Here is a 14,189-nt window from a genome sequence, read left to right as displayed (position 1 = left end):
CCAACCTTCTTCCAGATGCTCCAACTCCAGCCTGATGAGAGATGAGACCTACTGGGCCTACAACTACTGTCCCACCTCCTACTCCTGGCTGGTTCTACTGGGTCTGGTCTGCTACCTGGCTGCTTTCGCTCCAGGTACACTTGTCATTTCACTGTCACTTTTATCCTATAATACACTATTAATAGTCTTTGGAAATCTAAGATCCATTTTTTTATTCTTCACATTGCTATGTTAAATTTAAGGCTGCAACTAACCATTATTTTCATTGCCGATTAATCTCTCGATTGTTTTCTCGTTTAGTTGATTAGTTGTTTGGTCTATAAAATGTCATATCACTGTCCTCAAATGTCTCGTTTTGTCCACAACTCAAAGATATTCAGCTTGCTGTCACAGAGGAGTGAAGCAACTAGAAAATATTCACATTAAAGAAGCTGGAATCAGAGAAATCTTTGAAACCGATAAATCGATTATCAAAATTGTTGCCAATTAATTTTGTATTTGACAACTAATTGATTCATTGATTCCCCTTTTCAGCTGTATTTTAGTTGCAATTTACCTTAAAGCTACGATGCAAGTTGAGATTGGAGGTTTTTTCTTGACGCGGGAAACAACAGCGCTCCATTTCAATCATCTCACACAATCACACAAAGTTGTCATAGATGACGTACTCCACCTCTCCACTGAGCCTCCGGTTTTTAAAGTCGTCTCCATCCTCTCATAAAGTAATCCCACGAGGCGTGTCTCTTGTCTCTCTGTCTCAGGGATGGGTCCGATGCCGTGGACCATCAACTCAGAGATCTACCCTCTGTGGGCGAGGAGCACCGGGAACGCCTGCGCAGCCGGAGTCAACTGGACCTTCAACGTCCTGGTGTCTCTCACCTTCCTCCACCTGGCTCAGTACTTCACCTACTATGGTCAGTTTCTGGGCTGCAGAATTTTTGAACAACCAATTACTAGAGCTTTTATTCGTTCTTTTTTTGTGGAAGGAGAGGGAGACAAAGTAGGGAAACTCTATCATGATTTTCTTTTTCTTTTTTTTTAAATCCAGACATCAGTCCTGTCAGGAACAATCACTACCAGCCATGAATGCTGTCAGTCGTCATCTAGTCTCGCATAGCCAGACCCTCCTCCACAGCGCTGTGGAGGAGGGTCTGGCTAGTCCACACACCGTTCTGGGAGAAAAACGTGCTCTGGTTTATTGGCATTTCTTTAAACCAGTGTTTCTCAAATGGGGGTACTAGTACCCTTTGGGGTACTTTGGAGTACATTGGTACAATTTGGAGCGGACATGAGATTTTTGCATGATTCCTAAAATAATTATACTATAATATCGAATGAATTTAGTGTTGGATGCTAAACATTGGAAATGTAGGCTAGCATTTAAGTGTTTTTCAGTTACAAGGTTGTTGTTAAGCCTAAACAGGCACAGCGTTGTACCTCTTAATGTAGCCTTTTTTTATGTTTTGCGCTGTTCAGGGGGTACTTGGCTGTAAAAAATATTTCAAAGGGGGTATATTATTGAAAAAAGTTTGAGAACCACTGCTTTAATCCAATCACAATCGTCTTGGGCGGTGCTAAGCACCGGACGGAGCCCCGGTGCCGCTGCAAAATAGCCTCGGGAAGGAACTTGTTTTGGTGGAACATGTGTACGTTCAAAAGTTGTTTTAGTCGTGCAACAGAAACCTCAGATAAGACAGATAGTCTAGCTAGCTGTCTGGATTTACCCTGCAGAGATCTGAGGAGTAGTTAACCATAGTCCTCAGAAATCCACCAGAGTTTAGAACGCCAACACAAAGATCCGGAATTTGTGGCGGCGCCTGAACAAGCCCGGAAGTGAAACGTCTGCGATATAGACTAGTCCTCGTCCAATTATATCAATCTTTATGCAAACCTCTCAGCAGCTCTTGTGTAACATGCCTAACATACATCCTTACCATACGTCAAACCCAGCAAGGAGGTAGCAGCTGATTGACACCCCGATGTGTTTCCAACCTTTCTTCTTCCATACGTCTTCAGTCAGCGTGATTCAACAGCAGGGATCTCCTCAGACAGGAAGGAAGTGACCTTTGGTGGAGCTGGTGGTCGATCCATCAGCGGTGGTTGTGGAGGCATCCTGAGATGCAGCGGGTTAATGATCCATTTGAGTCGTTCATCCATTCTTCTGGGTTTATAAGAATAGTTCGCCGAGAACAAAAAAACAGTGTCAAAGCTGAAAAAAAAGAAAGAAAACAATATGACAAAGAGAAAATAGAGATTGCAGTTGTCAGGAAATCTCATTAAACCTCTGTCACCGTGTCTCTGTATGAAAAGTTGTTTCTAGGTGTGTGTGTGTGTGTGTGTGTGTGTGTGTGTGTGTGTGTGCTTGTGTTACTATATTCGTGGGGTCCAAAAACCGGGGAATACAGTATACTTGTGGGGTCTGCACAGCCATGTGGGGCCCAAAATGCTGGACCCCACAAGGTTAAAGGGCTGTTTGAGGGTTAAGACTTGGCTTTAGGATTAGGGTTAGAATTAGGTTATGGTTAGGGTGAGGGTAAGGGTTAAGGTTAGGCATTTAGTTGTGATGGTTAAGGTTATGATAAGGGGCTAGGGAATGCATTATGTCAATGACATGTCCCCACAAAGATAGTGAAACAAACGTGTGTGTGTGTTAGTGTAGTAATGCCATCTTGACAGGGGAATGTTACTTCAACTATTTAAGTTATTGTATGGTGACCAGCAGCCTGAAAGTAATATTTCAATCTGTTAAAAGATTTTCATTTGTCAGTGCACAAACACACACACACACACACACACACACACACACACACACACACACACTATCTCCATAAGAGGTTTGTGGGCAGTCAACATCCAATATTAGCTGATCCACTGTCACCCCCAGTGTTTCTCTTCCTGTAGATGAATGAGAACAAACGTACTTATAAAAAGCTCTCCAAAGGGGAGGCAGTGTGTTTGTGGGTGGCTGTCCTCGGTGACAGTGTGTTCTTTTGTTTCGCCTTCCCAGGAGCTTTCTTCCTCTACTCCAGCATGGCTTTGCTGGGTTTCTTCTTCATCTACGGCTGCCTGCCGGAGACCAAAGCCCGGCGTCTGGAGGAGATCGAAGCGCTGTTCGAAAACCAGCTCTGTTCCTGCGGCGCCTCCGATTCGGACGAGGGACGGCAGGTCGAATACATCCGAGTCAAAGGTTCAAACTACCATCTATCGGACAACGACGCATCTGACGTGGACTAGAGAGTGTTTTTCGTTAGCTTCTGTGATTACTGAAACATGCAGAGTGTCGTGTGATATTTTTCTTTTTTTTTTTGTGTGCGTGTGAGCCGAGGAGCCACTGGTTACCCTCGCTACGAGGTTCAGAATCACAGTTTGCTTGTATCAGAAGTTGAGCGAGGTTCACTTCCAATTCAGGAATCCAAAATCGACGACAAGTCAAGGACATGTCAGCCTATTCTCTGAATTGAGGGTGAACTGATGCCAAATCTGGGGTCAAACCTGCTTTAGTAGACCGCTGAATCTTCAACCATGCGCCACAAATATCTCAATTACGAAAGGCTAAAACATTGCCTTTTCCACACACTTGGACAGGAAACACACACTGCATGTACAAAATACAAGGGGCATTTCCTCTCTCATGAAGTCCACCGATCATGATGTACCTTACAAAAGAGGCCCCAGCTCAGTATCAGTAATATGTTCCTAATATTTTGTTGACTAAATATATTTTATGATTTATTTACAACGTACAGTATAAAAAGTATAATGATCCAGCCATCCTACAGCATTGTGTCAGAATAGGTTTCCATTTAAAGATACAGTAAAGTTGGTCTTGAAAACCAGGTTTGTGCGTCCACAAAACCTTTGTTGACATGACAGCAGTTGTGACTTATTGTCAATCTGTGGTACCATTATGCCTTTCTACATGAAACACATCTCAGTTACATGTTGTTTAAGCTTGTAGCATAGCACACTAATGTCAGTTCCTCATCTGATGACAGTCTTCGTTTGTGGTTCTGATGTCTTTTTATGAAAAGCAAACACCAGAGATGTACAGTATTTATTGTTTAAGTTTAGGAAACGTGTATTGTCAGTTAGTGCCTAAACAAAACCACTCACCAATCTAGTAGCACTGAAAGGAATACAAGTTCTGTTGCTATAGTTTATATTTATTAATGTATTTATTTAAATATGTGTTGCCACAAAGTACTAATTGCTTTAGCCTGAAACTTAAAAAAACAACAACATAGACTATCTATGTTGTTGTTTTTTTAAGTTTCAGACCTGCAATTATTTTGCTTACCTGCCTCTAAAAATAGCAGTTTTTAACATTCAATTATACTATGGCGAGTACAGCCTCATGTTACTCTGTTACTAGGTTGCCAAAACCTACAATATGAGCCCATGTTATAAACCTGGGTATTAAACGTGTAATGTCCACTACCTAAAACCATGGTTTTATGATTGAGACTTGTATTTGAAGTATTTAATTCTAGCCTAAACATGATCATATTAGTGCCTGTGTATTGTGAAGGTCCCTTATGGCCGTTTTTAAGTCCAAATCCCTGAAGTGGATGTTTGACTGTATATCACGTTAATTAAGTCAACATAGCTTTTTATTTTTATTTGACATGTACATATTTGCATTTCACCTGTGATGGAATGTTATTTTTTTACTATCATTTCATGTATTTGATTTGGGTCTTCCTCCATAGCCTTATGTACAAATAGCAGAGCATATCATCTATGTAGTTCTCGTGTCAAAAGTCGAGGAGTAGGCTTTACCGTAATTTGCCAATGTTGTTTTGTAAAAAATTGTAAAATTGTGTGAGGTTACACCTTGTTAGTCAAATGCACACGTGTAATATCTGTGTAGCAAAAAAGTGTTTGAAAGTAGACTACGGAGTAACGTCGTGTAACGAAACCAAACAGGTGAATGAACAGGCTGCGCTGTCGATGTATCCAATGAACGGGTAAAGGACAGTCCATCATTTCTGACACGTGGGTCCTAACCTATCATCATTTAATAAAATATAATACCTCTTTTTAATAAACTTTTCAAATAAGAAGCTGTTTATCAAATACCATGGCACAATGTAATGACATTTTCAGTGACAGTCAAGTTGAATGAAGTATCTGCAAGTATTGTGATATGTTTGGTATTGTCAAGGTGTCACCTTTACATAAGAATGCTTATGAAAATGATTAATCAGTATAACAGGAATTAGTGCCATCTTATTTTCATAAATGACAAGACTAATGGCTTACAGTTTAAAGGTGGCGAAAGATGGCTGACTATAATTCAAAATGTGAGGGTATTATTTTATCTTAGATTTTCATCTGGTCCAGGATGTCTTAAAAAAACAACACACAAACTAGTTTTGTACTGAAAGTATTATTACAGTTAAAACGCACACAGATGAAGCTCCATAACACAGAGTGTGTAATTAAACTTGTGTTGACCAAATATTTAGCGTGATTGTTTCAGCTGTTGACATCCAGTTGTGTTAACAGTGTCCTCTACCACTACGGCGGGGGCATTTAATGTGTTCTTCTGGTGAAATGGTCGCAATTCTTTTCTATGTGTTTCTACAGTTTACGAGGAACCACAAAAAATACCAATAAAAAAAAAAAAAAAAAAAAAGAGTGCTGTATAGTATAATTGATTATTGTTCAAGCTGTATTTGTTTGGCTAGAGTTTATATTCTATACAAAAATAAATATCTTCATGAAATCTTAACACTAGAATATGTATACGGGGAAAGAAATAAACTTATGAATCAGAGTAACGCTTTGGAGCTTTATTTCACTGTCTCTTACAACGCTACACTACGAACACTTTAAGTAACTGATGTGGTTTATATGCCAAAAACAAACTATTAAATAATGCTTTAAATAAAAAAATAAAAATAAAAACATGCACAGAACAGGCATGTTTTTTTTTTTTCCTGCTGCTTCATCCATCTACGTTACTTTACTTCCCTACTTCTTTCCTCTGTTTGAGCATGAGCAAAATATCAGCTATTTCCTGAAGTGTCTGGCCCTCTTCTGAGAGTCTGTTAGCTCTGGTGGCAGATGTGACCTCCTCCCTCACTTCACTTGAGAGGTCTTTCACCAGACGGCCATTTTCCTGTGGCCCTCTCTCATCTCTGCCCTCTCTATTCTCCTTACCTAAATCCGAAACGAGCAGAAAACATCCATATTCAACAAAATACCCATGTTTATTTCTGTGTATGCCAGTGGGATTTGCAATCTTTTTACTTTCGCATTATACCTCCGACGTCAGTCATGCTCGGAGCATCTGGAAAGGGGTTTCTGGGTCTCTGTAGGATCACTTTGCCATCACTGTTGTTGGCAGTGCATTTGTTCATAATGCTGCTGCCTGGTAGGAAACCAGCTGTGGATTTCTTCTTGGTCCAGGGCGTGTGCTTCTCTCCACTCCAGGCCTCGCCTGACAAAGGAGTGCGTGTGCTTGGCTCAGCGGCAGTATCGGTGCGCCTCCCTGTGGCTGGATGCTGTACTGACACATCAACAGGTGGTCGGCTCAAGTTAAACCCAGTGGCTTCGGTTGCACCGTCCGCAACGAAGCTGCACTGAGTCGAGGTGTGACGTGTCTCAGCTGTGGGGCCGTCGACAGTTTGAGTTCCAGCATCTCGAGTTTCATTGGACGTTCTCTTGCATTTGCACAGCTCTGAGCTCGGAGTTTGAGCCAGAGCTTGAGGAGAGGCGTACTGAGCTGTGTTGCTTCCCGTCTGTCGGCTATTACTTTCTAGGGCTTTAACTTGGAAAGATACGTTCTCCATAACTTTCTGATTGTCTCTGGAGTTCATTTTGGGTTTCAGGAGCGGGGTGGGAGGCCTGGGCTTGGTGTGCCTTTGTTTTGGATTCCCCTGTGTGTGTTGTGTCCCCTGGTTTGGGTTTAGGCTATCTGCATAACAGGCTTGGTCCATGTAGGAAGAGGCAGCCTGGAGACATGGCTGACAGCATTCTTCATCCTAAAATACAGTTAGAAAAGTGAGACCCAACAGATACTGCTAAAGAGAACAGTGGTTAGACGGGTGGTGTTGTGAAATTTAGAAATTAATGATTCCTATTGCTGGCAGGGGTTGATTGGAGGATTGTTTGTCTGCTAGTATTGCACGTGTGTGTGTGTGTGTGTGTGTGTGTGTGTGTGTGTGTGTTTTTTATTCTGAGGTGATTCTGCAGTCACTTACATCATTTGAGTCTGAACTGCGGTAACCTCCGCTACAAGAGTAACTTGGCGAGTATTCGCAGTCATTCATGGGACCATTGTTGTGTTCAAGACATGCTGCGGGAGTGGAAAAAAAACCATCTATTCAATGTATTGTCTTCTCTCAGGCATATACACAATAAATGGGAAGCTTAATTGGAGATGCTTAAGAAACTTACAAAAGTGCATGTCAGTGCAGTTGGAGAGCTGTGAATAACACAGAATTAACATGTAAAACTGCAACTTCCCCACATCCAAAGTGCACGGTACCCTCATATATACCTCTATCAGGATGAATTGACAAATACTGTTAGAAGCTCTATACAACAGCTCTGGATGACTCAGGTTAGATTGTCTTAAAAGTCTATCAGATTTTCTATTGTTTTTTTTTGTTTTTTTTTAATCAATGTTGGTTACATAGCAGTTACAAACTCTACCACCTGGTGGCAATACAAGGCTAACTTTACACACTCACATGTATGTGGTCGCTTCCCTCCACTACCATGCACTGTGGGTCAGGGACAGTTCTGACAGTGAAGAAAAAGCAACAACGTAAAAACAAAACCATATTCCAAATCAATGATAAAAGTGTTCCATTATATTCCGTGTGTAAACACCTACTGTGGTGCTGGTGTTTCATCTTTGAGATATATCTTGGAGTTTCCTCTCCCAAAATGACCAGCTGAAAAATCAAATCTGACGTTAACCTCAACAGGAAAGTCACTGTGGCTGATGTAAAAGGTTTCAAGTTGTCTTTACCTTCTCTTTCACATTCTTCAGTACTGAAGCCCCTAAAGACATCCCCCTCAAACTGCTGCTCAGCTTCTGATTGGTTAAGAGTGAAGTCCAACATGGGCTCCTTGTCCTCGGGTTGGTTGAGACAGAAGGTGACCTCATGTCTTGCTTGGTCCCTGTGGGCCTCTGTGTTACTGTGATAACACACGTTCTGTTTTTGAGTTCTTACAAAATGACAGAGAGAACATAATCCATCACGTTCTAGCGTGGTTCTCACTCTGGCTCGGGACTTCTGAACAGTACTTGGGCTGCTGTGGGTGTCTCCAGTTGGTAGGGGGCTGGGTTTGATCCACGGGACCAGGGGGTACAGTCTGTCATCCCTCTGGGTTGGGAAAAGGGCTGAAACTAGCAAACATAAAATCAGATTGGATGTTAAAGTAGCATCATATTTGGGAAGACACTGTCACATTTTAATGCCCAAACCTTCATAGGAGCTCATAGTTAGCTCCAAGGAAAGGTTGCTATTTGTCAGTGACCAAAAACTAATCAAATATTGCTTCTGGCACGTCTACAGTTTTGTTTGTATTAGGCAGTGATTTACAGATGAGGTCTGTACTGTCGTGCCCTTACGGCTTATTTAGACCAAAAGCATGCAATAAAGTATGCGATCTGCCGCAGAGTTGTACAGCGGTGTGGGAGTGTTACCAAATGGCCCTGTCAGGCCTGCTGCCTCTGTGTAGCACTGTTCTGTTCTCTCGCTCTGTTTGTCTTAATTGCAGTGCTGGGGCCAGGTGTGCGGGAGTCAGGTGTCCAGCTGCTTCTCGTCAGCCACAATCAACCTCTGCTTCATACGCTCCGTTCTTCTTCCACTCAGAGTCAGAGCCCAGACAAAAACTGCTAGTTAGTGCTATGGCCCTGTGTTTTTCCGACCTCTAATCCTGTTTCTTGTGTCATCAGATTGCCGTTTGGACCTGACTCCTGCCACCACTCGTGCCAAGGACCCGTATCGGACTCCCTCAAGACCAGAAATCCCATTCCCCGGATCCAGCCTGCTGCGCCCCCCGCTCCTTCTCGGATCACTTCGGATCTGCCCCCTGGAAATCTGGACTTTGCACACTTGAGTACATTCTAATAAACCTCATCATTTACTCTCCTGGCTCTGAGTACTGTCTGCACTTGGGTTCTAATAGTCATTCCCACCTAACAGGCCCATTTGTGTGACGTCCTGTTGTGTTCTTTAACCCCCCCTCCCTCCCCAATGTAGCACAAGTATACTTAATATTTCATAATTATTGTTTTCCGTCAGATCGTTTATAGATCTCGACATTTCTGACTCACTTGAAGGCAGCTTTATTTCACGGAGAACGAGAGAAAGAAGAGAGTTGTCGTTGCAGGAAACGGTCAGTTGTTACACAAACTTCTGGGCAGTTCAGTGCTTGTTTCATTTTTTTTTTTTTTTAACCCTCATAGTTTGTTTTTTTTAAACTTTCTTTTGGCAGCGATAGACAGGGTTGTTTACTATTTGATGTACGGGACTCTCGCGCCGCTTCAAAGGGGACTGACAAGTCCGATCGCCTGTTACATGATGGGGATTTTTAGTTTGCACATTCTACACACAGTAGGAACCAGTCTGGCAGAGTCTAAGGCCTATGAAGCTTCATGTGAAGTTGAATGTTCCCATGCCTGTGTAATAAATGTAACTAATTATGACATAATGTGTGTGTATAAGAACAAGATGGAGCAGAAGTTAATTTCTGGGAATGCGAGGGAAGCGTGGCAAGGATTGAACATCATGATTGGCAGAATGCCCAAGCCTGCAGGGGCTGCCTGCCCAGACCCAACTCTTGCGGAGAAATTGAACATCTTCTTCACCCGTTTCAGTGGGGGGCAGCACAACACCCACCTGGGCCCCCCCAACCCCCAGCTCCAACCTCCAACCCCTCTTTATTGACGAGCAGCTGGTGACCTCGACACTGCGCAGAGTCAACCCACACAAGGCCTCTGGCCCTGACAGGCTTAGAGGCAGGGTGCTGAAAGAATGCTCCACTCAGCTAAGTGGCGTTCTCACCAGGCTGTTCCAACACCTCCTGGACTCTGGCTGTGGCCCTGACCAGTGGAGGGAATCCACCATCATTCCAATCCCCAAAAAGGCACCTGCTAAGGCCCTAAAGGATTACAGACCAGTGGCACTAGCGTCTGTGCTGTGCAAATGAATGGAGATGGTGGTCAGTAACCTCCTATCAGGCATGGTGTCAGACAAGCTGGACCCATTCCAGTTAGCCTACAGGGCAGGACGTGGTGTGGAGGATGCAAGCCTCACACTTTTAGACACTGTCACCAAAAACCTGGGCTCAGCACATCCACACACCAGGATTTTATTCATGGACTTTTCCTCAGCTTTTAACATGGTGCGCATTGATAAACTTCTACATCACCTCTCTGATCTTCCGGTTCACCCAACACTGACCCTGTGGACAAAATGTTTTCTGCTGGACAGACCATAACAGGTGTCTTTTAATAGGGTTAAATCAACCAAGCTTATTTTAAATACTGGACTCCCCCAAGGTTGTGTTTTATCCCCAATCCTCTTCTCTGTGTACACCAACAACATGTTGTGTAACAGTGAAGGTATGGCACTTTTTAAATATGCTGATGACATTGACGCTCTAACTCGCTACCAGCAGGTTGTAAACAATCTGTCCCAAACTTTTGTTGAGCTCTCCTCGGAGCTCAACATTAGAAAAATGAAGGAGCTATGCTGTGGGGGCAGAGACAAGGCATCACCTCTGTTCTAGCCACTTAGCAGCCAGTGGAACAAATGCAGGTATTCAGGTATCTGGGCACAGAAATAGACACTTCCCTGTCCTTTTCACAACACACAGACACAACATACAAAAAAGCACAACAATGTCTCCACCTGCTCAGAAAACTCAGAACTTTTCAGATCAGCAAGGACGTGTTAACTTTGGTTTACCGCTCCCTCGTTGAATCAGTTCTCACTTTCAATATCTCTTCCTGGTACAACCAACTCACCATCAAACACAAAACGAGACTCTCACGCATAGAGAATCACGCTGCCAAAATAACTGGCTCCCCCCCACCCCCCCCCCTATCTGAGCTGTACAGCCGCTCAGTGGTCAGGAAAGCCAACCTGATCACAGAGGACCCCTCTCACCCCCTGCATCACTCCTTCCAAGCTATTACCATCAGGCAGCCGTTTTAAGGTACCACTGGCCCGAAAAAAAACCTCTACAAGAAATCCTTCATCCCCTCTGCAATAGCCATATTGAACAGCACAAAATGAACACCACAGTCAGCTGATACCTTCATACCCCCATGTCTTGTTTTTATATGTCCGTGTAAATGTCTCTTTGTGACTGGAGCCTTGTCAAAGACAATTTTCTGTAACCCTTGTGTAACAGACAAAGTATCTTATCCCTTTTTAAAAATAAAAATAAAAAATGATATTGTCTTTTCACTACCTTGGTCTGCTCCAGCCCTGAGGTGTAGTGGGGGGGTAACTGTGGCTGTGTCTGGCTTCTCTGCAGGGGGAACATTCCTGTGGAGACCTGTTGCCCTAAATTGACTGATTTGTATAAAATGTACTCATGATATGATTAGAAAATGTACAGTTACCATTGTGTACGTCAATTCATACGTGTGTGTTCTATAAAATACTAAACAACACCACCTTGGCCTGAGGAAGCTGATGTGCTGGAGGAGAAGGGGCTGAGGGGGTCGGTTATGGGTGGCAGGTAGTCAGATGCACTGTTGTCTGAGAATGCTGACTCCAGCACTGGTGACAGCTGGAGGACAGAAAAGTAAGCGACTTTTTAGCCAGAGGGTCCTAACATTTGTTCACGTTCAGCTAATTTTCCCTAACACCCCTCTATCCATTATCTGTAACCGCAGGTCTTTTGGGATGAAGCCAGAGGAAGCGGGAAAAAAACACATGCTGACACGGGGAAAACATGCTAAGTCCACACAGCAGGGACCTTTCTGTGAGGTGACAGTGCTAACCACTGCAACACTGTGCCTCTCCTTTTCATAAGATAAGAAATGCTTTAAAAAAAAGTACAATATGAATAGCTGGAAAGTGACTAACCTGCTGACACTTGAAGCCTTGGGGAATGACATGCTTTCTATTTCTCGTTCCTTGAATACTAGACGTTGACACAGAATACGCACAGTTATTGTTGGTACTCGTTTGGAAAATGTATTCATTCATATTTGGGCTGCAAACTACTGTCTTTACAGTATATAGCCAAAAAGAAACACCAATTGAACCTTTTATTCATAGGCCAGAGGTTAGACTCAGCACTTGAATACAATGTTATGGAGTCAGTATCTAGCACTTTGATAAAAAAAATGTAGATAATTTGATTCCCTAGTGGTAGACCTGAGTGATGCTGACAAAATCCAATGTGACGATACAAACCACACATCAGCCAAACTACACTCCAGCTCTACCTGTACTGAGGCTGGCCCTCAACAAGACACAGCTGGGATGGGGAGCAGGGGCTCATTGGGAGTACCAGGGGCTCATTTCTCTTATGCTTGGATCCTATTTTAGGGCTGCTAAGAACTGCCACTTTCGGAGGATCTGAAACACATATAGGGAAACACACAGACATTGTTTACTTACATAATTTGACACACTGAAGGACTGATGAACATAGGCATTGGTGGATAGACATAATGTATATTAGCCACAGGACATTTATATTTGCCAAATAGTGTTATTTAATGTTTTACTATTTGGAAAATACTTTATTTGCATATACATATGCAATGTGCTGCACCTTCTGAGTCGGATATCTCACTATAAAACACATCATGAATATTATATTTGTTAGCCTTTAGACATTTAATTTGTTTGAGATAAAGACAGTAGCCTGTAAGGAGGGCTAACTCTCCCTGGTTCTCCTGAACTGCTGAATGTTTTCCCTTTCAGCTTTCAGTTTAAATTTTTGGTAACTATAACCGTTGTCTTATAATGTTATATGTCTGTAGTTACAAACGTCAGTTGTTACTTATCACCTTTATTTTCTTTCTTAGCAGCAATCTGGTTGACGATAAACAAAGTCATCAGGTCCATGCTACCAGAACTAGTGCCTCGAGGGGATGCTGGCAGAGCGATTCCCAAGTTTTTCAACTTCTGTTGCATTTTTCTCTTTTCAAAGAACTCCTGGGGAAAAAAGAGCAACGCCAGAACATTTAGCGAGACGTATTCAAAAAAAAAAAAGACTAACGTTGTAGCTTTTGTCTCGTAAAGTCGTGGACATGTAGCTAATTTTGCTGTCTCACCCTCTGCTTTTTTGCATCATTCTTCACCACAAACCGGTTCCTGCGGTAAGAGTCGTTACAACGTTAACGTTACCGAGCGTAGCTAACGTTAATAACGTTAACATTAGCACGTCAGCTATTAACTTAAACATTCCCCCCTCCTCTCTTACCTTGAACCTCCAACCCAATTCATTTTCAACGGCTGTCTCTATCAGAGAAGCAATTAAAACGTCAGTACAGTGAGTGTGAAACTAACTATCTAAGCTAAACTAAGGTGAGCGTAAAAGTTCAGAGTAACGTCGCACTGGTAGTTATCTAACGTTTACTAGCTAAATAAGTTGTTGGTTAGATGTGTTGAGATGCGCGAGGAACAACCACTATCGTTTCACGCGCCACTTAGAAATGTTAATATTAGTCATTTAATCACTTGTGTAAAGGTGGTTAGTGTTGCTTCCAACAATATATTTTCCTGGTTACAAAATTACTGTATAACATCATTTTGTCAAAAACAAAGATACCCTGAAAATGTCAGTAGAAGTAACGTTACTGTATCTACAATATTACTTTGTTACGTTCATCACGCAACCACCAATCGTCTTGGAACACCGGGGGGCGCGACCAATGAAAAAAGCCGCAAAAGCGTAGGGCGGAAATGAGGAGCGTCAAGTTATCGGAAAAAACTACAATAAATAAAGAAACTAATAAAATAAAAAAGAGTCATACGTCATTAGAATTTTTCATTAATGGGGAGGGCATGGCAAGTCCCACTATAACCGACTATAACCCATCATATCTGTATTGTTTCACTTTGAGTGAAAATATTATCATGAAAACGATTAAGCTAGAGAGGCTGTAACGTAACGTGTTGCTATCTTTCTAGTTTCCTTACAATAAATCAGGCGAATATATTAAAAAATATATAAAAACATAAAGAAAGATCATC

The 14,189-nt window shown here is 42.4% G+C and overlaps 2 protein-coding genes across 5 annotated transcripts in view; one reads left to right on the top strand and one right to left on the bottom strand.

Moving 5' to 3' along the window:
• LOC116054706 (proton myo-inositol cotransporter) overlaps positions 1 to 5,703 on the top strand; it is a 74,953-nt gene extending 69,250 nt beyond the window's left edge. For both annotated transcript variants that reach the window (XM_031306386.2, XM_031306388.2), the window contains exons 10-12: positions 16 to 134; positions 762 to 914; positions 3,008 to 5,703. In XM_031306386.2, the coding sequence (XP_031162246.1) occupies positions 16 to 134; positions 762 to 914; positions 3,008 to 3,234 (499 nt within the window). In that variant the 3' untranslated portion in view covers positions 3,235 to 5,703. The remainder of the gene's footprint in view (positions 1 to 15; positions 135 to 761; positions 915 to 3,007) is intronic.
• LOC116054705 lies at positions 4,620 to 14,151 on the bottom strand. Of its 3 annotated transcripts, none has more exons than XM_035996148.1 (16): positions 13,811 to 14,151; positions 13,417 to 13,454; positions 13,268 to 13,307; positions 13,001 to 13,148; positions 12,431 to 12,563; positions 12,066 to 12,123; positions 11,652 to 11,766; positions 11,443 to 11,546; positions 8,238 to 8,365; positions 7,985 to 8,154; positions 7,847 to 7,907; positions 7,701 to 7,752; positions 7,405 to 7,432; positions 7,209 to 7,303; positions 6,269 to 6,989; positions 4,620 to 6,165 (listed from the first exon to the last, which is right to left on the bottom strand). In XM_035996148.1, exons 2-16 carry the CDS (start codon positions 13,437 to 13,439, stop codon positions 5,969 to 5,971), a joined length of 2,073 nt encoding a protein of 690 aa, XP_035852041.1. In that variant the 5' UTR covers positions 13,440 to 13,454; positions 13,811 to 14,151; the 3' UTR covers positions 4,620 to 5,968. The 3 variants fall into 3 exon arrangements, with proteins under 3 accessions (XP_035852041.1, XP_035852042.1, XP_035852040.1); XM_035996149.1 differs by lacking the exon at positions 13,811 to 14,151 and having other exon boundaries at positions 6,269 to 6,470; positions 6,558 to 6,989; positions 13,417 to 13,797; XM_035996147.1 differs by lacking the exon at positions 13,811 to 14,151 and having other exon boundaries at positions 13,417 to 13,797.
• Between the last annotated feature and the right edge of the window lie 38 nt (positions 14,152 to 14,189).

This window comes from Sander lucioperca, chromosome 20, assembly GCF_008315115.2.
Source record: "Sander lucioperca isolate FBNREF2018 chromosome 20, SLUC_FBN_1.2, whole genome shotgun sequence".
Lineage (NCBI taxonomy): Eukaryota > Metazoa > Chordata > Actinopteri > Perciformes > Percidae > Sander > Sander lucioperca.
Note: the sequence above shows the minus strand (reverse complement) of the source record. Positions and strands in the feature narration are given on the sequence as shown.